Source organism: Aotus nancymaae, unplaced genomic scaffold, assembly GCF_030222135.1.
Source record: "Aotus nancymaae isolate 86718 unplaced genomic scaffold, 86718_ANA_hifiasm-v0.15.2.pri h1tg000046l, whole genome shotgun sequence".
Classification (NCBI taxonomy): Eukaryota; Metazoa; Chordata; class Mammalia; order Primates; family Aotidae; genus Aotus; species Aotus nancymaae.
Window position 1 is genome coordinate 28,769,281 of NW_026988460.1, and position 24,108 is coordinate 28,793,388.

General features: G+C 43.5%; 1 protein-coding gene across 1 annotated transcript; it reads right to left on the minus strand.

Annotated features, from left to right (window-relative positions):
- Positions 1-18,317: 18,317 nt before the first annotated feature.
- On the minus strand, positions 18,318-23,401 carry PRR23E (PRR23 family member E). Its single transcript, XM_012475784.2, has 2 exons — positions 23,257-23,401; positions 18,318-19,914 (listed from the first exon to the last, which is right to left on the minus strand). The coding sequence occupies exon 2, from the start codon at positions 19,817-19,819 to the stop codon at positions 19,070-19,072; it is 750 nt and encodes a 249-aa protein (XP_012331207.2). The 5' UTR covers positions 19,820-19,914; positions 23,257-23,401; the 3' UTR covers positions 18,318-19,069.
- Positions 23,402-24,108: the final 707 nt, after the last annotated feature.

Sequence of the window (24,108 nt, forward strand, 5' to 3'; positions counted from 1 at the left end):
ATTTTTGAATAGGCGTCCTTTTTTCTTGTAAATCTGTTTTAGTTCTTTGTAGATTCTGGATATCAGCCCTTTGTCAGATGCGTAGAGTGCAAAATTTTTTCTCATTCTGTTGGTTGCCGATTCACTCTAATGACTGTTTCTTTTGCTGTGCAGAAGCTGTGGAGTTTGACTAGGTCCCATTTGTCTATTTTGGCTTTTGTGGCCAATGCTTTTGGTGTTTTGGTCATGAAGTCCTTGCCTATGCCTATGTCCCGAATGGTTTTGCCTAGATTTTCTTCTAGGGTTTTTATGGTGTTACATCTTATGTTTAAGTCTTTAATCCATCTGGAGTTAATTTTAGTGTAAGGTGTCAGGAAGGGGTCCAGTTTCTGCTTTCTGCACATGGTTAGCCAGTTTTCTGAATACCATTTATTAAACAGGGACTCCTTTACCCATTGCTTGTTTTCGTCAGGTTTGTCAAAGATCGGATGGTTGTAGATGTGTTGTGTTGCCTCCAAGCCTCTGTTCTGCTCCATTGGTCTACATCTCTGTTTTGGTACCAGTACCATGCTGTTTTGATTACTGTATCCTTGTAGTATAGTTTGAAGTCCGGTAGTGTGATGCCTCCTGCTTTGTTCTTTTTGCTTAGAATTGACTTGGCTAAGTGGGCTCTCTTTTGGTTGCATATGAAGTTTAAGTTGTTTTTTTCCAGTTCTGTGAAGAAGGTCATTGGTAGCTTGATGGGGATAGTGTTGAATCCGTAAATTACTTAGGGCAGTATGGCCATTTTCACGATATTGATTCTTCCTAACCATGAACATGGAATGTTTCTCCATCTGTTTGTATCCTCTCTTATTTCATTGAGCAGTGGTTTGTAGTTCTCCTTGAAGAGGTCCTTTACGTTCCTTGTTAGTTGTATTCCTAGGAATTTTATTCTCTTTGTAGCAATTGTGAATGGCAGTTCGTTCTTGATTTGGCTCTCTTTAAGTCTGTTATTGGTGTATAGGAATGCTTGTGATTTTTGCACATTGATTTTGTATCCTGAGACTCTGCTGAAGTTGCTTATCAGTTTCAGGAGATTTTGGGCTGAGACGATGGGGTCTTGTAAATATACAATCATGTCATCTGCAGATAGAGACAATTTGACTTCCTCCTTTCCTATTTGAATACCCTTCATTTCTTTTTCTTGCCTGATTGCTCTGGCTAGAACTTACAATACTATATTGAATAGGAGTGGTGAGAGAGGGCATCCTTGTCTAGTGCCAATTTCAAAGGGAATGCTTCCAGTTTTTGCCCATTCAGTATGATATTGGCTGTTGGTTTGTCGTAAGTAGCTTTTATTATTTTGAGATCTGTTCTGTCGATACCTAGTTTATTGAGGGTTTTTAGCATAAAGGGCTGTTGAATTTTGTCAAAGGCCTTCTCTGCATCAATTGAGATAATCGTGTGGTTTTTGTCTTTGGTTCTGTTTATATGGTGAATTACGTTTATAGAGTTGCGTATGTTGTTGAACCAGCCTTGCATCCCCGGGATGAAGCCTACTTGATCATGGTGGATAAGCTTTTTGATGTGCTGTTCCAATCGGTTTGCCAGTATTTTATTGAAGATTTTTGCATCTAAGTTCATCATGGATATTGGCCTGAAGTTTTCTTTTTTTGCTGAGTCTCTGCCGGGTTTTGGTATCAGGATGATGTTGGTTTCAAAAAATGATTTGGGAAGGATTCCCTCTTTTTGGATTGTTTGGAATAGTTTCAGAAGGAATGGTACCAGCTCCTCTTTGTATGTCTGGTAGAATTTGGCTGTGAACCCATCTGGACCTGGGCTTTTTTTGGGTGGTATGCTCTTAATCGCTGCCTCAACTTCAGACCTTGTTTTTGGTCTATTCAGGGTTTCGACTTCTTCCTGGTTTAGGCTTGGGAGGAGGCAAGTGTCCAGGAATTTATCCATTTCTTCCAGGTTTACTAGTGTACGTGCATAGAGTTGTTTGTAATAATCTCTGATGATGGTTTGTATTTCTGCGGAATCTGTGGTGATATCCCCTTTATCGTTTTTTATTGCATCTATTTGATTATTCTCTCCTTTCTTTTTTATTAATCTGGCTAGTGGTCTGTCTATTTTGTTGATCTTTTCACAAAACCAGCTCCTGGATTTTTTGAAGGGTTTTTTGTGTCTCTGTCTCCTTCAGTTCGGCTCTGATCTTAGTTATTTCTTGTCTTCTGCTAGGTTTTGAGTTTTTTTTTATCTTGCTCCTCTAGCTCTTTCAATTTTGATGATAGGGTGTCGATTTTAGATCTGTCCTTGCTTCTCATGGGGGCATTTATTGCTATATATATTTTCCTCTAGAGACTGCTTTAAATGTGTCCCAGAGATTCTGGTATGTTGTGTCTTCGCTCTCATTGGTTTCGAAGAACACCTTTATTTCTGCCTTCACTTCATTGTTTATCCAGTCAACATTCAAGAGCCAGTTGTTCAGTTTCCATGAAGCTGTGTGGTTCTGAGTTAGTTTCTCAATTCTGAGTTCTAACTTGATTGCACTGTGGTCTGAGAGACTGTTATGATTTCTGTTCTTTTGCATTTGCCGAGGAGTGCTTTACTTCCAATTATGTGGTCAATTTTAGAATAGGTGTGACGTGGTGCTGAGAAGAATGTATATTCTGTGGATTTGGGGTGGAGAGTTCTGTAAATGTCTATTAGGTTTGCTTGGTCCAGGTCTGAGTTCAAGTCCTGGATATCCTCGTTAATTTTCTGTCTCGTTGATCTGTCTAATATTGACAATGGTGTGTTAAAGTCTCCCACTATTATTGTGTGGGAGTCTAAGTCTCTTTGTAAGTCATTAAGAACTTGCCTTATGTATCTGGATGCTCCTGTATTGTGTGCACATATATTTAGGATCATTAGCTCTTCTTGTTGCATTGATCCTTTTACCATTATGTAATGTCCTTCTTTGTCTCTTTTGATCTTTGTTGGTTTAAAGTCTATTTTGTCAGAAACGAGAATTGCAACTCCTGCTTCTTTTTGCTCTCCCTTTGCTTGGTAAATCTTCCTCCATCCCTTTATTTTGAGCCTCTGTGTATCCTTGCATGTGAGATGGGTTTCCTGGATACAGCACACCGACGGGTTTTGGCTTTTAATCCAATTTGCAAGTGTGTCTTTTGATTGGGACATTTAGCCCATTTACATTTAGGGTTAATATTGTTATGTGTGAATTTGATCCTGCCATTTTGATGCTAGCTGGCTGTTTTGCCCATTAGTTGATGCAGTTTCTTCATTGTGTTGATGCTCTTTACCATTTGGTATTTTTTTGGAGTGGCTGGTACTGGTTCTTCCTTTCTATGTCTAGTGCCTCTTTCAGGAGCTCTTGTAAAGCAGGCCTGGTGGTGATGAAATCTCTGAGTACTTACTTATTCGCAAAGGATTTTATTTCTCCTTCACTTATGAAGTTTAGTTTGGCTGGATATGAAATTCTGGGTTGAAAGTTCTTTTCTTTAAGGATATTGAATATTGGCCCCCACACTCTTCTGGCTTATAGGGTTTCTGCTCAGAGATATGCTGTGAGTCTGATGGGCTTCCCTTTGTGGGTAACCCAACCTTTCTCTCTGGCTGCCCTTAGTATTTTCTCCTTCATTTCAATCCTGGTGAATCTGACGAGTATGTGCCTTGGGGTTGCTCTTTCTTGAGGAATATCTTTGTGGTGTTCTCTGTATTTCCTGGACTTGAATATTGGCCTGCCTTGCTAGGTTGGGGAAGTTTTCCTGGATAATATCCTGAAGAGTATTTTCCAGCTTGGATTCACTCTCTCCGTCACATTCAGGTACACCTATCAAACGTAGATTAGGTCTTTTCACATAGTCCCATATTTCTTGGAGACTTTGTTCATTTTTTTACCCTTTTTTCTCTAATCTTGCCTTCTCGTTTTGAGTTGATCTTCGACCTCTGATATCCTTTCTTCTGCTTGGTCAATTCGGCTGTTGAAACTTGTGTATGCTTTGCGAAGTTCTCGTGTTGTGTTTTTCAGCTCTATCATCAATTCACTTATATTCCTCTCTAAGTTGTTTATTCTCATTAGCATTTCGTCAAATCTTTTCTCAAGGTTCTTATTTTCTTTGCATTGGGTTAGAACATGTTCTTTTAGCTCGCAGAGGTTTCTTATTACCCACCTTCTGAAGCCTGATTCTGTCAATTCATCACACTCATTCTCCATCCAGCCTTGTTCCCTTGCTGGTGAGGAGTTGTGATCCCTTGTAGAAGGAGGAGAGGCATTCTGGTTGTGGGTGTTTTCATCCTTTTTGCGCTGGTTTCTTCCCATCTTTGTGGATTTATCCACCTGTCGTCTTTGTAGTTGTTGAATTTCAGATTGGGTCTCTGAGTGGACGTCCAGTTTGTTGATGATGACGTTATTTCTTTCTGTTTCTTAGTTTTCCTTCTAACAGTCAGGCCCCTCTGCTGTAGGACTGCTGAGGTCCACTCCAGGACCTGCTTGCCTGGGGATCGGCTGCAGAACAGTAAGGGTTGCTGCCAATTTCTTCTTCTGCTATCTTTGTCCCAGAAGGATACCTGCCAGATGTCAGTCTGAGCTCTCCTTTATGAGGTGACTCTTTGGATATACAGAGGTCAGGGAGCTGCTTGAGGAGACAGTCTGTCCTTTATAGGAGCTCAAGTGCTGAGCTGTGAGCTCCGTTGTTCATTCAGAGCTGCTGGGCAGGCACGTTTAAGTCTGCTGCAGCAGAAATCATAACCCGCCCCCCCCCATTTTTTTCCCCAGGTGTTCTGTCCTGGGGAGTTAGGGCTTTATTTATGAGTTTCTGTTGTGCTGCTGCCTTTTTTCAGGGTTGCCCTGCCCAACGAGGAGGCAGCCTAATCACTGTCTGCCTGCAGAGGCTTTGCTGAGCTGCTGTGGACTCCACCTAGTTGCCATGTGAACTTCCCTGCAGTCCTGTTTATACAGGTGTAGTTAGAACTGCCTCAGCAATGGTGGCTCACATCTCTAATGGCAGACTCTCTCTGTAATGGCGGACTGCCTCAGCAATGGCAAACTGCCTCTGTAGTGGTGGACTGCCTTGGTAATGGCCGATGGCATTAGGATAGTCCAGCTGGACCATCCTGGGTTCAGCTGTGCTTGTTGTGAAACTCTCAATCCAGAGCATTTCCAATTGCTGTTTTTCTGTGGGAGTGGGACCAGTCGAGCCTGATCACCTGGCTCCCTGCCTCAGAGCCCCCTTTTTTGTTGTTTATTTAGTTGAATGGTCGACTCTGTGTCCCAGGTGTTCCAGTCGCCTGTTGAAAAGGTGCCGGGATCTGTGTGGTTTCCCATGGGGCGACCCACTGCAACAGCTGAAACAGCTGCACTGACATTCACGGCCCTTTTTTGCCCGGGAATCTCCTGGCCTGTCTCCCTGTTTCAGTCCCCTTTTTAATCAGATGAATGGGTGCCTCTGTCTCCCAGGAGCTCCAATCGCCAGCTAAAACGGTGCCCAGACCCATATATTTTATACGGAGAACCGCCACACTGGCAAAACAGCTGCGGGGACCAAACCAGCCGCGTTGGTGACCTGTGGGGCTCCTCCACCTGGGAATCTCCTGGTCTATGGACAATAAAAGTCCATCTGGAAATGCGGCGTCCAGTCACCCTCCGTGCTTTCACAGGGAGCTGCAATCGTGAGCTGCTCCTAATTGGCCATCTTCTATATTTATTTCTTTTATATAATAGTATTTTATTTAAATACATCTTTTCTCATCTTTTGTTATTGGTCTTCCCAATGTTTTGTCTATCAAATTTTTTTTCAAAGAAATCATTTATGGACAGATCTAAGATGGCCGATTAGGAGCAGCTGAGGATTGCAGCTCCCAGTGAAAGCAAGGAGGGTGAGTGGATGCTGCATTTCCAGATGGATTTTTATTGCCCACAGACCAGGAGGTTCCCAGGTGGAGAGCCCCACGGGTTGCCAGCGCGGCTGTTTTGGCTACTGCCCCAGCATGACAGTTCTCTTTACAAAATACACGGGTCTAGGTGCCATTTTAGCTGGCGATTTGAGCTCCTGGGAGACAGAGGCACCCATTCAACTGATAACAAAGGGGACTGAAAGAGGGAGACAGGCCAGGAGATTCCCAGGCAGAAAAGTGTCACAAACCTCAGCGTGGCTGTTTCAGCTGGCGCAGTGGGTCACCGCATGGGAAACCACACAGATCCCGGCACCTTTTCAACAGGCGACTGGAACACCTGGGACACAGAGTCGACCATTCAACTAAATAAACAACAAAAAAGGGGGCTCTGAGGCAGGGAGCCAGGTGATCAGGCTCGACTGGTCCCACTCCCACAGAAAAACAGCAATTGGAAATGCTCTGGATTGAGAGTTTCACAACAAGCACAGCTGAACCCAGGATGGTCCAGCTGGACTATCCTAATGCCATCGGCCATTACCAAGGCAGTCCACCACTACAGAGGCAGTTTGCCATTGCTGAGGCAGTCCGCCATTACAGAGAGAGTCTGCCATTAGAGATGTGAGCCACCATTGCTGAGGCAGTTCTAACTACACCTGTATAAACAGGACTGCAGGGAAGTTCACATGGCAACTAGGTGGAGTCCACAGCAGCTCAGCAAAGCCTCTGCAGGCAGACAGTGATTAGGCTGCCTCCTCGTTGGGCAGGGCAACCCTGAAAAAAGGCAGCAGCACAACAGAAACTCATAAATAAAGCCCTAACTCCCCAGGACAGAACACCTGGGGAAAAAAATGGGGGGGGGGCGGGTTATGATTTCTGCTGCAGCAGACTTAAACGTGCCTGCCCAGCAGCTCTGAATGAACAACGGAGCTCACAGCTCAGCACTTGAGCTCCTATAAAGGACAGACTGTCTCCTCAAGCAGCTCCCTGACCTCTGTATATCCAAAGAGTCACCTCATAAAGGAGAGCTCAGACTGACATCTGGCAGGTATCCTTCTGGGACAAAGATAGCAGAAGAAGAAATTGGCAGCAACCCTTACTGTTCTGCAGCCGATCCCCAGGCAAGCAGGTCCTGGAGTGGACCTCAGCAGTCCTACAGCAGAGGGGCCTGACTGTTAGAAGGAAAACTAAGAAACAGAAAGAAATAACGTCATCATCAACAAACTGGACGTCCACTCAGAGACCCAATCTGAAATTCAACAACTACAAAGACGACAGGTGGATAAATCCACAAAGATGGGAAGAAACCAGCGCAAAAAGGATGAAAACACCCACAACCAGAATGCCTCTCCTCCTTCTACAAGGGATCACAACTCCTCACCAGCAAGGGAACAAGGCTGGATGGAGAATGAGTGTGATGAATTGACAGAATCAGGCTTCAGAAGGTGGGTAATAAGAAACCTCTGCGAGCTAAAAGAACATGTTCTAACCCAATGCAAAGAAAATAAGAACCTTGAGAAAAGATTTGACGAAATGCTAATGAGAATAAACAACTTAGAGAGGAATATAAGTGAATTGATGATAGAGCTGAAAAACACAACACGAGAACTTCGCAAAGCATACACAAGTTTCAACAGCCGAATTGACCAAGCAGAAGAAAGGATATCAGAGGTCGAAGATCAACTCAAAACGAGAAGGCAAGATTAGAGAAAAAAGGGTAAAAAAATGAACAAAGTCTCCAAGAAATATGGGACTATGTGAAAAGACCTAATCTACGTTTGATAGGTGTACCTGAATGTGACGGAGAGAGTGAATCCAAGCTGGAAAATACTCTTCAGGATATTATCCAGGAAAACTTCCCCAACCTAGCAAGGCAGGCCAATATTCAAGTCCAGGAAATACAGAGAACACCACAAAGATATTCCTCAAGAAAGAGCAACCCCAAGGCACATACTCGTCAGATTCACCAGGATTGAAATGAAGGAGAAAATACTAAGGGCAGCCAGAGAGAAAGGTTGGGTTACCCACAAAGGGAAGCCCATCAGACTCACAGCATATCTCTGAGCAGAAACCCTATAAGCCAGAAGAGTGTGGGGGCCAATATTCAATATCCTTAAAGAAAAGAACTTTCAACCCAGAATTTCATATCCAGCCAAACTAAACTTCATAAGTGAAGGAGAAATAAAATCCTTTGCGAATAAGTAAGTACTCAGAGATTTCATCACCACCAGGCCTGCTTTACAAGAGCTCCTGAAAGAGGCACTAGACATAGAAAGGAAGAACCAGTACCAGCCACTCCAAAAAAATACCAAATGGTAAAGAGCATCAACACAATGAAGAAACTGCATCAACTAATGGGCAAAACAGCCAGCTAGCATCAAAATGGCAGGATCAAATTCACACATAACAATATTAACCCTAAATGTAAATGGGCTAAATGTCCCAATCAAAAGACACACTTGCAAATTGGATTAAAAGCCAAAACCCGTCGGTGTGCTGTATCCAGGAAACCCATCTCACATGCAAGGATACACAGAGGCTCAAAATAAAGGGATGGAGGAAGATTTACCAAGCAAAGGGAGAGCAAAAAGAAGCAGGAGTTGCAATTCTCGTTTCTGACAAAATAGACTTTAAACCAACAAAGATCAAAAGAGACAAAGAAGGACATTACATAATGGTAAAAGGATCAATGCAACAAGAAGAGCTAATGATCCTAAATATATGTGCACACAATACAGGAGCATCCAGATACATAAGGCAAGTTCTTAATGACTTACAAAGAGACTTAGACTCCCACACAATAATAGTGGGAGACTTTAACACACCATTGTCAATATTAGACAGATCAACGAGACAGAAAATTAACGAGGATATCCAGGACTTGAACTCAGACCTGGACCAAGCAAACCTAATAGACATTTACAGAACTCTCCACCCCAAATCCACAGAATATACATTCTTCTCAGCACCACGTCACACCTATTCTAAAATTGACCACATAATTGGAAGTAAAGCACTCCTCGGCAAATGCAAAAGAACAGAAATCATAACAGTCTCTCAGACCACAGTGCAATCAAGTTAGAACTCAGAATTGAGAAACTAACTCAGAACCACACAGCTTCATGGAAACTGAACAACTGGCTCTTGAATGTTGACTGGATAAACAATGAAGTGAAGGCAGAAATAAAGGTGTTCTTCGAAACCAATGAGAGCGAAGACACAACATACCAGAATCTCTGGGACACATTTAAAGCAGTCTCTAGAGGAAAATATATATAGCAATAAATGCCCCCATGAGAAGCAAGGACAGATCTAAAATCGACACCCTATCATCAAAATTGAAAGAGCTAGAGGAGCAAGATAAAAAAAAACTCAAAACCTAGCAGAAGACAAGAAATAACTAAGATCAGAGCCGAACTGAAGGAGACAGAGACACAAAAAACCCTTCAAAAAATCCAGGAGCTGGTTTTGTGAAAAGATCAACAAAATAGACAGACCACTAGCCAGATTAATAAAAAAGAAAGGAGAGAATAATCAAATAGATGCAATAAAAAACGATAAAGGGGATATCACCACAGATTCCGCAGAAATACAAACCATCATCAGAGATTATTACAAACAACTCTATGCACGTACACTAGTAAACCTGGAAGAAATGGATAAATTCCTGGACACTTGCCTCCTCCCAAGCCTAAACCAGGAAGAAGTCGAAACCCTGAATAGACCAAAAACAAGGTCTGAAGTTGAGGCAGCGATTAAGAGCATACCACCCAAAAAAAGCCCAGGTCCAGATGGGTTCACAGCCAAATTCTACCAGACATACAAAGAGGAGCTGGTACCATTCCTTCTGAAACTATTCCAAACAATCCAAAAAGAGGGAATCCTTCCCAAATCATTTTTTGAAACCAACATCATCCTGATACCAAAACCCGGCAGAGACTCAGCAAAAAAAGAAAACTTCAGGCCAATATCCATGATGAACTTAGATGCAAAAATCTTCAATAAAATACTGGCAAACCGATTGGAACAGCACATCAAAAAGCTTATCCACCATGATCAAGTAGGCTTCATCCCGGGGATGCAAGGCTGGTTCAACAACATACGCAACTCTATAAACGTAATTCACCATATAAACAGAACCAAAGACAAAAACCACACGATTATCTCAATTGATGCAGAGAAGGCCTTTGACAAAATTCAACAGCCCTTTATGCTAAAAACCCTCAATAAACTAGGTATCGACAGAACAGATCTCAAAATAATAAAAGCTACTTACGACAAACCAACAGCCAATATCATACTGAATGGGCAAAAACTGGAAGCATTCCCTTTGAAATTGGCACTAGACAAGGATGCCCTCTCTCACCACTCCTATTCAATATAGTATTGTAAGTTCTAGCCAGAGCAATCAGGCAAGAAAAAGAAATGAAGGGTATTCAAATAGGAAAGGAGGAAGTCAAATTGTCTCTATCTGCAGATGACATGATTGTATATTTACAAGACCCCATCGTCTCAGCCCAAAATCTCCTGAAACTGATAAGCAACTTCAGCAGAGTCTCAGGATACAAAATCAATGTGCAAAAATCACAAGCATTCCTATACACCAATAACAGACTTAAAGAGAGCCAAATCAAGAACGAACTGCCATTCACAATTGCTACAAAGAGAATAAAATTCCTAGGAATACAACTAACAAGGAACGTAAAGGACCTCTTCAAGGAGAACTACAAACCACTGCTCAATGAAATAAGAGAGGATACAAACAGATGGAGAAACATTCCATGTTCATGGTTAGGAAGAATCAATATCGTGAAAATGGCCATACTGCCCTAAGTAATTTACGGATTCAACACTATCCCCATCAAGCTACCAATGACCTTCTTCACAGAACTGGAAAAAAACAACTTAAACTTCATATGCAACCAAAAGAGAGCCCACTTAGCCAAGTCAATTCTAAGCAAAAAGAACAAAGCAGGAGGCATCACACTACCGGACTTCAAACTATACTACAAGGATACAGTAATCAAAACAGCATGGTACTGGTACCAAAACAGAGATGTAGACCAATGGAGCAGAACAGAGGCTTGGAGGCAACACAACACATCTACAACCATCCGATCTTTGACAAACCTGACGAAAACAAGCAATGGGTAAAGGAGTCCCTGTTTAATAAATGGTATTCAGAAAACTGGCTAACCATGTGCAGAAAGCAGAAACTGGACCCCTTCCTGACACCTTACACTAAAATTAACTCCAGATGGATTAAAGACTTAAACATAAGATGTAACACCATAAAAACCCTAGAAGAAAATCTAGGCAAAACCATTCGGGACATAGGCATAGGCAAGGACTTCATGACCAAAACACCAAAAGCATTGGCCACAAAAGCCAAAATAGACAAATGGGACCTAGTCAAACTCCACAGCTTCTGCACAGCAAAAGAAACAGTCATTAGAGTGAATCGGCAACCAACAGAATGAGAAAAAATTTTGCACTCTACGCATCTGACAAAGGGCTGATATCCAGAATCTACAAAGAACTAAAACAGATTTACAAGAAAAAAGGACGCCTATTCAAAAATGGGCAAAGGATATGAACAGACACTTTGCAAAAGAAGACATACATGAGGCCAACAAACATATGAAAAAATACTCATCATCACTGGTAATTAGAGAAATGCAAATCAAAACTACATTGAGATACCATCTCACGCCAGTTAGAATGGTGATCGTTAAGAAATCTGGAGACAACAGATGCTAGAGAGGATGTGGAGAAATAGGAACACTTTTACACTGTCAGTGGGAGTGTAAATTAGTTTAACCATTGTGGAAGACAGTGTGGCGACTCCTCAAGGACCTAGAAATAGAAATTCCATTTGACCCAGCAATCCCATTACTGGGTATATATCGAAAGGATTATAAATCGTTCTACTATAAGGACACATGCACACGGATGTTCATTGCAGCACTGTTCACGATAGCAAAGACCTGGAACCAACCCAAATGCCCATCAATGATAGACTGGACAGGGAAAATGTGGCACATATACACCATGAAATATTATGCAGCCATCAAAAACGATAATTTCCTGTCCTGTGTAGGGACATGGATGAACCTGGAAAACATTATTCTCAGCAAACTGACACAAGAACAGAAAATCAAGCACCGCATGTTCTCACTAATAAGTGGCTGTTGAACAATGAGAACCCATGGACACAGGGAGGGGAGCATCACACACTGGGGTCTGTCAGGGGGAAATAGGGGAGGGACAGCATGGGGTGGGGAGTTGGGGAGAGATAGGGTGGGGAGAAATGCCAGATATAGGTAATGGGGAGGAAGGCAGCAAATTACACTGCCATGTGTGTACCTATGCAACAATCTTGCATGTTCTTCACATGTACCCCAAAACCTAGAATGCAGTTTAAAAAAGGAGAAAAAAAATATAAAAACGACTAATACACAAATGATTGTGATAAGCAAAATGGTAACTCCTTTACTACTACTTTGAAGTCCCAGGAGACTGGGTGCTGTGGCTCACGCCTGTAAATGCAGCACTTTGGGAGGCCGAGGCATGGGATCAACTGAGGTCAGGAGTTCGAGACCAGCCTGACCAACATGGAGAAACCCTGTCTCTACTAAAAATACAACATTGCAGCGAGGCGTGGTCGTGCATTCCTTTAATCACTGCTATTTGGGAGGCTGAGGCAGGAGAATTGCCTGAACCCAGGAGGCGGAGTTTCCAATGAGCAGAGATTGCACCATTGTACTCTAGCCTGGGCGAGAAGAACAAAACTCTGTCTCAAAAATAAAAAGTCACAGGAATAGGTTATTATATATAACTCTCTCATAAATAGTCTCCAGAAATTTCTTTTCAGAGGAAAAGCTTTGAAATTTAGTTTTTGAATTCAAAACTGGTAAGGTCAACACAAGAAACATAACTACATTCTTTTTTCTCTTATGTAAAATATTCTGAATAACATATCAACAAACCAAATGCAAAATATATTGCAAAATAAAAAATATGGTCAGATTTAGTTTATGTCAACAATTACAAGGATGAGCAACACAATGCACTACATTATTAGACTGTAGAAGATAACAAAATGATTAATACAAAATGACAGTAAATACAAGAAAAATACTTTGATAAATTTCAAGACACAACACACATTTCTCTAAATAACTGAAAGATCAGGAAACTAAAAATTAAAGATATAAAAGATTTAAACCACACAATTAGCAACTTGATCAGAACTCTTCCATATATGGACATATAAAGAACTCTGCAATGAACATGTATTAACAAGTTTATAAAATTTACTGGGTTTATAATAACTATCAGTTTCAAAGAATTGGTTTTATATTACATTTTCAAGCAATGGAATGAAGTTACCATGAGTAATAAAAAATTACCTTAATAAACATGTTGGTATGAGTGTCCACAAGCCTTTGAACATTTTCTCCTGTTGTGAAAGTTGTCCAAAGTGTGTAAGTCTTTATGACTTAGAATCCCATAAGGGAAAAAAAATGAAATGATACTTTCAGGAAAATCTGCTGGCTTAGGAAAAAGAGTCAGCAAAAATATCCTTTAAAATAAATAGGAGGCACAATTAAGATTTTTCCAGACAAACATAAGCTGAAAGAATTCCTCATGATTCAAAGCATAGAAGTAGTTCTTCAGGCTGAAAGAAAATGATTCCAGGCAGAGACATGGAGATTCGGGGAGGAAAGAAGACTACTGGAAAGGGAAATATATGAGGAACTGTATAACAGCAATGGCTGTGAGGCTCAAACAATAGTATCTTGCGAGGCTTCCAACTTAAATAGAAGTAAGGCATTACAATCATAGGGCAAAAGCAGAGGGAATAATGGAGTTAAAACTGTTGGAAGACTCATGCATGATTTGGAAAGTGGTGAAATACAAATATAAAGAAGGCTGTAATACATCAAGGGTACATATTTTAATCTAGAGCAACAACCAAAAGAATAATACATGAATGTCTAACTAAATAGTAATAGAGGAGATACAATGGAATAATTAAAAAATACTTTGAATATTATGAAAGGTGGCAGGAAAGGAGAAATAAAGAGCAGAGGGAACAAAGAAAACAAATAGTGAGATGGTAAACTTAGGTCAATGATAGCAGTAATTCTTTTAAATATGAATGGTGTAAACAATCCAGTTAAAAGACAGAGATTGTCAGACTGGATTGAAAAAACCAAACCATCAACCTGCTGTTTATAAGACACGTAAGAACACGAAGTGATTGAAAGTAAGGCAAGCACCAACCAAAAGTACACGAGCAGTGGTGTTTATAGCTAACGGATCACAGGCAGTTACAGATTTCTTTGTTCCTTCTCCACCCTCACTGCTTCATTTGACTAGCCTCAAAAGGAAAAGTAGAATGAATATATTCTCACCTACACAAAAATAATGTTAACATTAGAAGCATTGAAAGATGTCAAGTGGGACATCTTATAAAAAAAGACAAATCATCCTTTGTCCCAAATTTGTTAGACACCTAATAACATAACTTAAAAAATATAAAGCAAAACTCAACAGAACTAGAAGGAGAAATAGAATAAGTCACAATCAGAGTTGGAGATTTTAACTCTCAATAACTGATGAAACAAGAAGATAAAAAAGCAATATACATTTGAACAAAATAATTATCCAATTTCACCTAAATGACATATATGGAATATTATACCCCCAATTGCAGAATTTTTAAGTACATGGGAAAAGATACTGAAATAGATCAAAGCTAAGAGATAACACATTTCAAAAATTAATTTGAAGTAAATATAAAAGGTAACACAGTAAACCTTCAAGAAAAAAATATAAGACTATGTCCATGACCTTGGGGTAGACAAAGCTATTAGGTCTTCTGAAGCACTACCCCAATGAGAAAAATATTAATAAAAATTGGATATCCATAAAATTTAGAAGTTCTGTTGATCAACAGTACCATTTAAAAAGTAAAAAGCCATAAGCAATACTCGTATCTGACAAAACATTCATGTATATAATACGTGCACAACACACCACATACCCCACAACCAACCCAAGGAATAAAGCATCTGGGATAGTCACTCCACAAAACAGGATATACAAATGGCTATGTGATCTATCCTAGGTTTAAAAAAAAGCTATTAAACACTGTACATTGTTGGGGCAACTGGGAATATTTGAATATGTTCTGAATAATAGACATTAGGGAATTATTAATCTTGTCAGGTGTGATAAGTGGTAGTGTAGGAGAATGCTCTTATTTTTTAGAGGTGCATGAGGAAGTGTCAGACTTCTGATTTACTTTCAAATGGTTTGACAAATTCATAGGCAGCCCTATAAATAGATAATCTATATGCATGATACTATTTTAGGTGTATTTGTGTGAATAGAGACCAAGAGATAAAATAAATGTTGCAAAGTATTAATAATTGTATAGAGATGGGGGATATATGGCTGTTCTATTACTCCTTAAAATTCTTCAAATAAAAATGTGAAAATGCAATTTACAGTAGTTCCCCTTTATCTGAGGCAGGTATGTTCCAAGACCCCCAGTGGATGCCTGAAGCCACAGATGGTGCTGAACCCTATATACATGGTTTTTCCTATACGTACCTATGATACAGTTTAATTCATAAATTAGGCACAGTAAGATCAATAATAAAACTATATGGTGTAATAAAGTTATGTGAATGTGGTCTCCCTGTCTCTCAGCATCTTATTATACTACAGATCTCAGCAACCTCAGCATACTATTTTTGTTTTCTTTCCTTATTAAGTGAAGAACTTTCACCTTTTTACCTAAAGGACACACTTTATGGCTTCTCTTTGGCCTATGTGAATTGCCAGCAGCAATCCTCTGGCGCCTTGGGGCCGTCATTAGGTATAACAAGTGTTCCTTGAACACAAAGGGAGCTACCACTTTTGTGGACCTGATAACTAAGATGACTGACTGACTAACAGGCAGGTGATGAAGATAGTGTGGAACTTGAAGCCAGCGTGGAACTCTGGACAAGGTAGGCTCCATTCCCAGGGCAGGACAGAGATCTGATCATACTACTCAGAATGGTGCCCCCTTTAAGACTTAGAAATTGCTTATTTCTGGGAGTTCTTGTTAATATTTTCAGAACAATGTTGACCGTGGGTAACTGGGACCTCAGAAAGCAGAACTGAGGATAAGGAGGGACTGCTGTATACCTCAGGAAAGCTGAGAAGAAAATGTAAAAAGAGATTACAAGAGGGGGCAGCCCCACACATCCTCCCAGCTCCCTGCAAGCAGCTCTTGCAGGTTCTGCCCCAGTTAGCAGGTGGCTTTGGGGGCTCTCTGTTCCTTGTTGGGTGTGGGGGAGCTCAGCCCGTGGTAGACATTAGCAGCACCAAGGGGCCACCCAAGTGTTTTTGGGACACTGTGGGAAGCAACCCGGGCTGCCCCTATCCTCCACAGCCCCTGGGGGGCCAGCTGTGTGTGCACCTGTCATTGACAGTCTCCTACATTTGCTCAGTCCTTTGCAATCAGTGTAAAAAGAGAAAAGCATCTGGCACAAGCTTTGCTGCCCCCATCCAAGAACACAAAGTTCATAAGAAAACCTCAGGCTGTGTAAAAGGCACTTGCAGAAACAGAACCATCTTGAGAAACCACCACTCTATAGAAGCTGTCATCCAAAACACACAGCCTAGGAGAAAACTACGGAGAGCTGAAGGGGTAAGCTCCAGGCTGGAGGGAGAAATCAATTCCCTGGTGCTAGTCTGAAGAGCTCCCTCTCCCCTTCCCAGCCGAGGGTCTCAGAGACCTGCAGCCCTGCACACCCTCCAGGAACTTACACAGATGTCTTATCTCGGGCTGGGTTTTCCTGGGTTTCCCTAGGCTGTCATGTCCCGGAGACAGCAGTGGATTTAAGATTAATTCAACCTTCTAACAGATCAATTATTTCAAATTCCAAAAGTATACCAAGAAACTTGGCAATCTTTCTACTCCCTTCATAATGTATTTTTAATGATTTCTCTATCACCATCAGCATAAGATCTGCAATAGATATACAAGCATTGCCATCAAGAGATTCAAGTTTTGTTCAAAGTGCTTCTGAATGAAGCTATAGTTTTTTGGGCAGTGCACATATTATTGGTATATTAATATTAGTGCATAACTTCCATACTAATTCTCTATCAATATCATAGAAACATTCTCAGTCCATTATAACAGCAATAACTAGAATAATAACTGGACTATTATAGAAATTCTATATGAGGCATTTTAAACTACAAACAATTTTGGTTTGTCAGCCTTTAATATAATTTACTTGATTTTCCTTAACAGTGATTGTTTAAAAAGATACACAAATAAGAATATCATATATTATAACTGTAGAATATATTTTAGAGAGGTATCTTTAGAGGGAATTTAATAGCCTTAAAAATTTGTAATAGAAAAGAATCAAGCCTAAAAATGAACTGGCTGTCATCAACTTTAAGAAGTTACAAAATAAATAATAAGCTCACAATAAAAAGATACTTCAAGACACAGAATTAATGACTTAAAAATAGATACTAATAAAACAGAAAAATCCATGGGAAATTTTTAATATATACAGTATTTGAAAAGAAAAGTAGGAGTACAGCCATTATAGAAAACAATATAGAAGTCCCTGAAGAAAATAAAAATAGTACTACATGATCCAGCAATGCTTCTTCTGGAAATGTACCCAAAAAAGATGAAATCACCACCTCATAAAGATACCTGTACTCTCATGTTCACTGCAGAATTATTTACAATAGCCGAGATATGGAAACAACCCAAATGCCTATCAATGGATGAATGGATAAATATGATTATAGCCATATATATAATGGATACGGAATACCATTTAGCCTTTAAAAAGGAGATTGTGCCACTTGCCATAACATGCATGGGGCATGCTGAAATAAGTCAGACACAGAAAAAATTGCACAGTTTCCCTTATATGTGGAATAGTAAAAGAGAACAAAGAGCTAAAATACAGAGATAGAGAATGGAGCAGTGGCTCCATGGGCTGGGAGTGGGGGAACTGGGATATGTGAGTCAAAGGATACAAAGTATACGTAGGCTGAGCAAGCCTACAGCTCTAACGTACAGCATGAGGAATAAAGTTAATGAAATGGCACTGTACTAGGGGTTTTTGTCAAATAAGTGTATTTTAGCTCCTCTTGTCACCAAAAAATGTAACTGTGAGATGACAGATGTCAGCCTGCTTCACTACGGTAACCATTTTCCTACCTGTACGTATCCCGCAACATCAAGTTGTAAACAAACACAATAAAATTGTAAAGTAACATGGAATACAGCCCATAACAATAGTAAGAAATAGTGGTATGAAAAACATGCCAATAAATTTGAAAACAAACTCCAAATACACTACACATATATGCAGATATGGCTAGGCCTTAAACTAATGAATGAAAAATGGTAGAAAACATGATTTATAGCACAGTATCATTTATTTAAATTTTTTAAAAACATATGCCGTACATCTTACTGGTGTGTGCATTACCCCAGAGGGTGCTGAGGGGGTGAGGAGTGAAAAAAGCACACCCACAAGGACTCAAGGGCACCGCGCTCTGAACCAGTCAGCATTTCCCACTCCGTGTAAACTGGAACAAACAGGTTTTGGAAGCCTCTAGGCAGAGCCTACAGCAAGTGCTCATTGGATTCCATGGGTTCTAAAGTGCCTAAGTGTGTGGTTCCCTGGAGGACAGACCAGTGCTGGAAGAGACAGCGGCAGGCCCCGCAGTGTGGCCAGGGATGCGGGGGTCCTGCTGAGGGTCTTTGCTGAGGAGGGGCCAGAGAGAGTCCTGGGCTGGAGGGTGGTGCCGGTGCCCAAATACTGAACCTGGAGGGTTATTCTAACTAAGCACCTCTGCACGGTGGGTTGAGCTTAAATATGCTCATTTTACAAGGTTGCATGCATGCACATTTGAGGACTTATAGCAAATCTACTAGAGGGCTGGCCCAGGACAGTCTGGGGAGGAGAAAAGGTGCCAGTATCAGGGTTGAAGAGCAAACAGAAAAACAAGAAAGTGAAGAGAAATACCAAATAGAGGGGCCTTGCATGAGTCCAGGAGGTGTGCTCTGTACTGAAGAATAGCAAACAACTCACTTCTGAGACTCTTCCAAAAACTAAAAGTCCACACCAGACTTGTCTCTGATTGTTAGGTGGGTCTGGAGAGCTGATCAGCACTCAAAGAGGCGGCGGCGGGCCCTGCAGGGTGACCGGGGGGAGGGGGAGTGGGGGCAGCCGGGGTCTGACTGAGAATCTTCAATGGGGGAGGGGGGCAGAGGGCGGAGCTCTGAGCTGCAGTGGGGCAAAGGTGCCCAAATGCTGAACCTGGAGGCCCATTCTGAGGGAGGGGCTTGGCATCTCTTCAAGTAGGGAGCTCCTCTGGATAGCTCCCCAACTGCAGCCATAGGGGCTGAGCTGGCTGGAGTCTGGCATCCCACCTGGGGACAGTGGCTGGAGATGGCCCCACCCAGAGTGGGAGAGGCCAAGGAGTAGCTGGGTGGGAATCCCATGGGGATAGGAAACAGGTTGGGGGCCAAGGCATCCAGGTACAGACTTCTCACGAGGGGGTCAAAGCTGGAGGTGCCCCTCCAATATGGCCACACTGAAGGCACCAAGGCAGCTGGAGGGGGATACCCCATCCAGAGATACCCACCATACAGCACCCACGGGTAAGCCCAGAAGGCTGGGTAAGCTTGAGGAAAACATCCCATCCAGGAGTAGACGACAGAGGAAGTCCCCATGACAGGCCAGAGGGCCGGGTCAGTTACAGGCTGGGCTCCCAGGCAGGTGCAGGAGCCATAGGTAGAGCCCATAGCCACCCACGGGGCCATGGCTGCCAGAGTCCCATGGGCTTCCTTGGAGGCCTGGAAGGCACGGCAGACCTTCTGCTCTGCTTGTTTCTCTGATGCACCTGTGCTCATCTTAGATGGCCTGTGCCCTTCAAAGCTCCGAAGTGTTCGGCAAGCGTGCTTCTCTGCAAGCTGAGGCCACACGCACCTCAAGGGACTCCTAGTATCTGTGGGGTGGGCAGATAGCTGGTCAGAGGGCAGGGAGACCAGGTCGCTCAGGAGGGCTGGGAAGAGGGGAACAACTAGGGGTGAGGTAATAGAAGAGCCAAGGTGAAGGCATCTTGGAGGGAGGATGAGGAGCAGGGCATCCTGGGTAGGAATGAGTGGCCTCTGCAGTGGGAGGGGTGCACAGCTGCCTTGTGAGGCATTTGCTAGGGACATCTAAACAAGTTCTGAATTCGGTTCCTCATGCCTCCCTCTATGCAAGTCAGATACCAAAGACTGGACAGTACGGATGGCCAACCCTGTTGGAGACCTGCTGGAGGGAGAGTTAAGATTCAGCAAAGCCCCCAAGCTGACTGATGAAGGAACAGCAAAGCCAGAAATCCACAGCGGGCCACCCCAGCGCAGGGGCTGCTGAAGGAGCAGAGAGAGGTCGTCCTGGAGCATTTCATCCCTGACAGACACTCACCCCACAAAGTAAGACCTCCCAAAACATTTCCTTCAAAAGATGCAGTGTCTGAACACAAGGCCTGACTGCCAGTTTTTGGAGTGTTCTGGAATGTTCTCAATGGTGTATTCAGCACCCACACCTGACACAGTGAGGACATGATAGAAAGGAATTGAAGAGATGATCAAGGACCCAGCGTCAAGGAGAGGGCACACCAGGTAGCACCAGGTGTTTTTCCCCAAAACAAAGGTCTCCAGAGGAATCGCCTTGAAATTTGGAGCTATTTCTGAAATAAGAACTGGTGCCCAGTACATGCTTTGACTGCCTTAGGTGACATAGGTGACAAGGATGTGGCATAGATGGTGGAGGGGTCCTATGGCCAGGAGACGGCACACCCAGTCCCAGCATCAAGGAGCAGAGGCTGGTGCAGTCGGGACCCCCGCGGTCCTGAGGGCTGGGGTCAGGAGCAGCATGGAATGGAGGAGACTGAGGCACAGCTGACTGTCAACACCCACAACCTCCAGCCAGGTGAACAAGGGGAACTTGTAAGGAAGGAACCAGTCAGGTGTCTCCAAAGTCCTTTTGGCAGAGCCTAGAGGGAGGCTGCCCATTGGAGTCAGAAGTTGAGCAGATGAGGACACTGAGAAACCTTTCGGGGTACAAGTGAGGGCAGGGAGGGACTTCCTGGGGGCAGGGACACCAGTCAGATCATGAAGGTGCCCCAGAACGCCTGCCAGGACCCTCAGGGCAAGCATGGCAGGGAGCCTTTGAGAAGCTGCTCTACCAGCTTCGTGTTTCAGGAGCCTCTCTAGATCAGAGGGTGGACCACAGATGGAAGAAACCCAGCCCGGGACAGGAAGAAAAATGGTTGTAAGGAGGAGGAGAGGACAGTGCCAGGCAGACGCTCAAGTTTCTGGCTTAAACTGGGGTGTGCTAAAGAACTGCTCTCCGATAGTTACATCTGTGTGAGTGGAGTGGGTCTGGTGTATCTCCTCTCCTCTAACCAGGCAGAATGCAGTCACAGGGGAAACTGGAGATCTGACAGTGATGCTCCCCCTCCTCTCTGACACACGGGCCGGAGGACAGGTTTAAGGGAAGACAGTGCCAGGGCTCTTTATTCTGGCTGGGGTCCTGGACCATGAGAGGTACTCAGGTGTGGCCTGATGCTCTGAAATGGAAGTTTAGGCAGAGTCAGGGCAGAGGGCCTGTGTAGCTGAAGCAGCATTCATATCCTCCCGAATGGGCAGGGGACCTGGGGTGGAGGAGAAGCCAGCAGCCCCAGGGAGGGTCCTCTTGAGGGAGCTGAAGGACACACAATGACAGCCAGTGACAAGAAAGGAGCTTAGTGTTTCATAAATGGTTGCAGGGACAGAAGCTGAGGACCAGTGGGAGGAGGCCCCGCTGAGATGCCCGCAGGACAGATGTGGACCACTGACCAAACTGCCCACTCAGAAATTTGAGGCAAAGACACCCTGGCCCCAGACTGCAGGAGCAACTCCTGGAAAAGGGGGCAGGAGGAAACTGGAATTCACTGAGAAAGTCTCAAGTGCCCACAGGTACCCATCTGAAGAGGAAATTCCTCTTCCCCAACTGCCCAAAGGTGGGCTCTAGATGGAAAATAAGTTCAGTTCCAGGAAAGCACACCACATTGTATGTACTTCTGGCCTGTGATACGCATACCCTTGCAAGTTCAGAACGTCCTCAGAGCAAGCTTGTCCAACCTGCGGCCCAGGATGGCTTTGAATGTAGCCCAACACAAACTCATAGTTTCTTAAAACATTACAGGATTTTTTAAAATAATATTTAATGATTTTTTTTTAAGTTCATCAGCTGTCTTTAGTGTCAGTGTGTTTTATGTGTGGCCCGGAACAATTCTTCTTCTTCCAATATGTCCTGTGGAAGCCAAAAGATTGGACACCCCTGCAAGAGTTAACATGTACAAATGCCTAGTCAGTTTCTCAAAAACTTAATATGATGGAAAAGGCCTTTTGTGCATGAGACTAAGACCAGAAAATAGAGGCAGATAAAACTGGCTATTTTAAAATTGAATGTCTGGTTTAAAAAAAAAGGCCACAAAATTACCATGTTCAAAATCAAAAGACAAACCATAAAATAGAGGAGGCTGTCTCCAACATGTGGCAGACCAGAGCTAATCACGTCAGATACAGACAGCACTTGCTAGTCCACGGCAGGTACTCAACAACCGTGCCCGAGGGCAACCACAAGCAAGCCACAGAATCCGCTACGCAAAATCATGTAAAAATGTTACACTTGACCACGTTTAAAAAAATCAAATTACAAAAATGGAACTTTGATTTTTACAATTAATTTGCTAGAGAATAAAGCCCTATACTGGTTTTTCAAAGGATATGGAGAAAAACATGCTAGTTTTTGTTGTTTACTCTTTGGGGGTTCAAGTCGGCAACAGGTATCAAAATGCAAAACCCGATTTCCTTGTCCGAAGGAGCCAGACTGACTTCATCTGGGTCCCCTAGGGCGGGCCTGGGAGCAAAATGTTCAGGACACGGGTCCCCAGGGCAGAACAGAGACCACATTAATCTGGGCCTCTACCCACACCTCCCAGCTGCAGAGAGTGGAGGGATGATTCTGCGAGGGGGCAGGCAGGAGGGGCTGAGCCCGAGGCTGAGGGGAACAGGTTGGTGAGAGCTGTCTCATAGGGTGGGTGTGAGGCAGAAACTTCCAGGCCCACTGAACTGCGAGAGAAGGAGGGAAGGGGCGGGAAGGAGAAGAGGGGAAATGCCCGGAGCCAGGTGGGAGAGGGCGGAGAGGATAGTGTCAGGGAAGGTCCTCAGGCCCTCGCCTCCCCACCACCCCTCCAGCCCCCCAGAGCCCCCTCGGCCATCCCATCAGGGTAACTTTGTTCTCTCTTGTGACTTACGCACTTGGTCTTTCTAGAACGTTTCTTTCCAGCGAAGTCCCTGGAGTGGTTGAGGTTTGTCAACAGAGTTGAAAAGCTCTCGTAAGAGGTCTTGGGGCTCCCTAGGCGTTGCCGTCCCCGGTTCAGGTGGCGGCAGGAGACCACTGGAGCGCCGTCCCAGGCTTTTACCCGAAAGCGCGCAGCTGTGGAGCGCGGCCTGGGCTCCAGGCGGTGGTCAGCAGAGGTCTCAGGACTCAGTCTCCAAGGTGTAGACGCCAATGGGGTTGATTGGGTCAGCTGCTTATCCCAGAAATGAAGGTTGAGCGCTACGCCAAGAGCGCAGAGGTGTTACCAGGGTCTGAAGGCCTGGGGAGGAGGCCTGGAGGCAGTAGCTTTCAGTGGAGTCTCCACACTGGGTGGGCCCCAGCCGTGCTAGGGGAGTGGAGCTGACGGTAGAGGGGACGGGAGGCCCACAGCACCAGAAGGGAGGCCAGTGAGGCTGAAGCAGAGTGGACGTTTGGGGGAACGTAGAGTCAGACAGCAGATCGCCTATTCCTTCCGCCTTCTAGGGCCTTGTGGATGGGGCAAGAGAAGCTTACTTCCGGGCAAGTAAGCTCCGCCAGCTGTTGCAATTTTCATCAGAAGCAGTAGTGTGCTCAGCTGGGGCAGATCCTGCGTTTGCTGAGTCTGAAGCTTAAGCAATTGGGCCATCCCACAGGAAGAGAAGTCAAACCTTCTGAACGTGCATGCTACTTCGAGTGTGGTCATTCGGGTGTGCAGCTCCCAGTACCCCCATCCCCTAACGTTTAAGGGAAACTTTATCTGTGCTAGGCTCTGTTCTGAGCACCTCTCACGCATTTGCTTATTTCATCC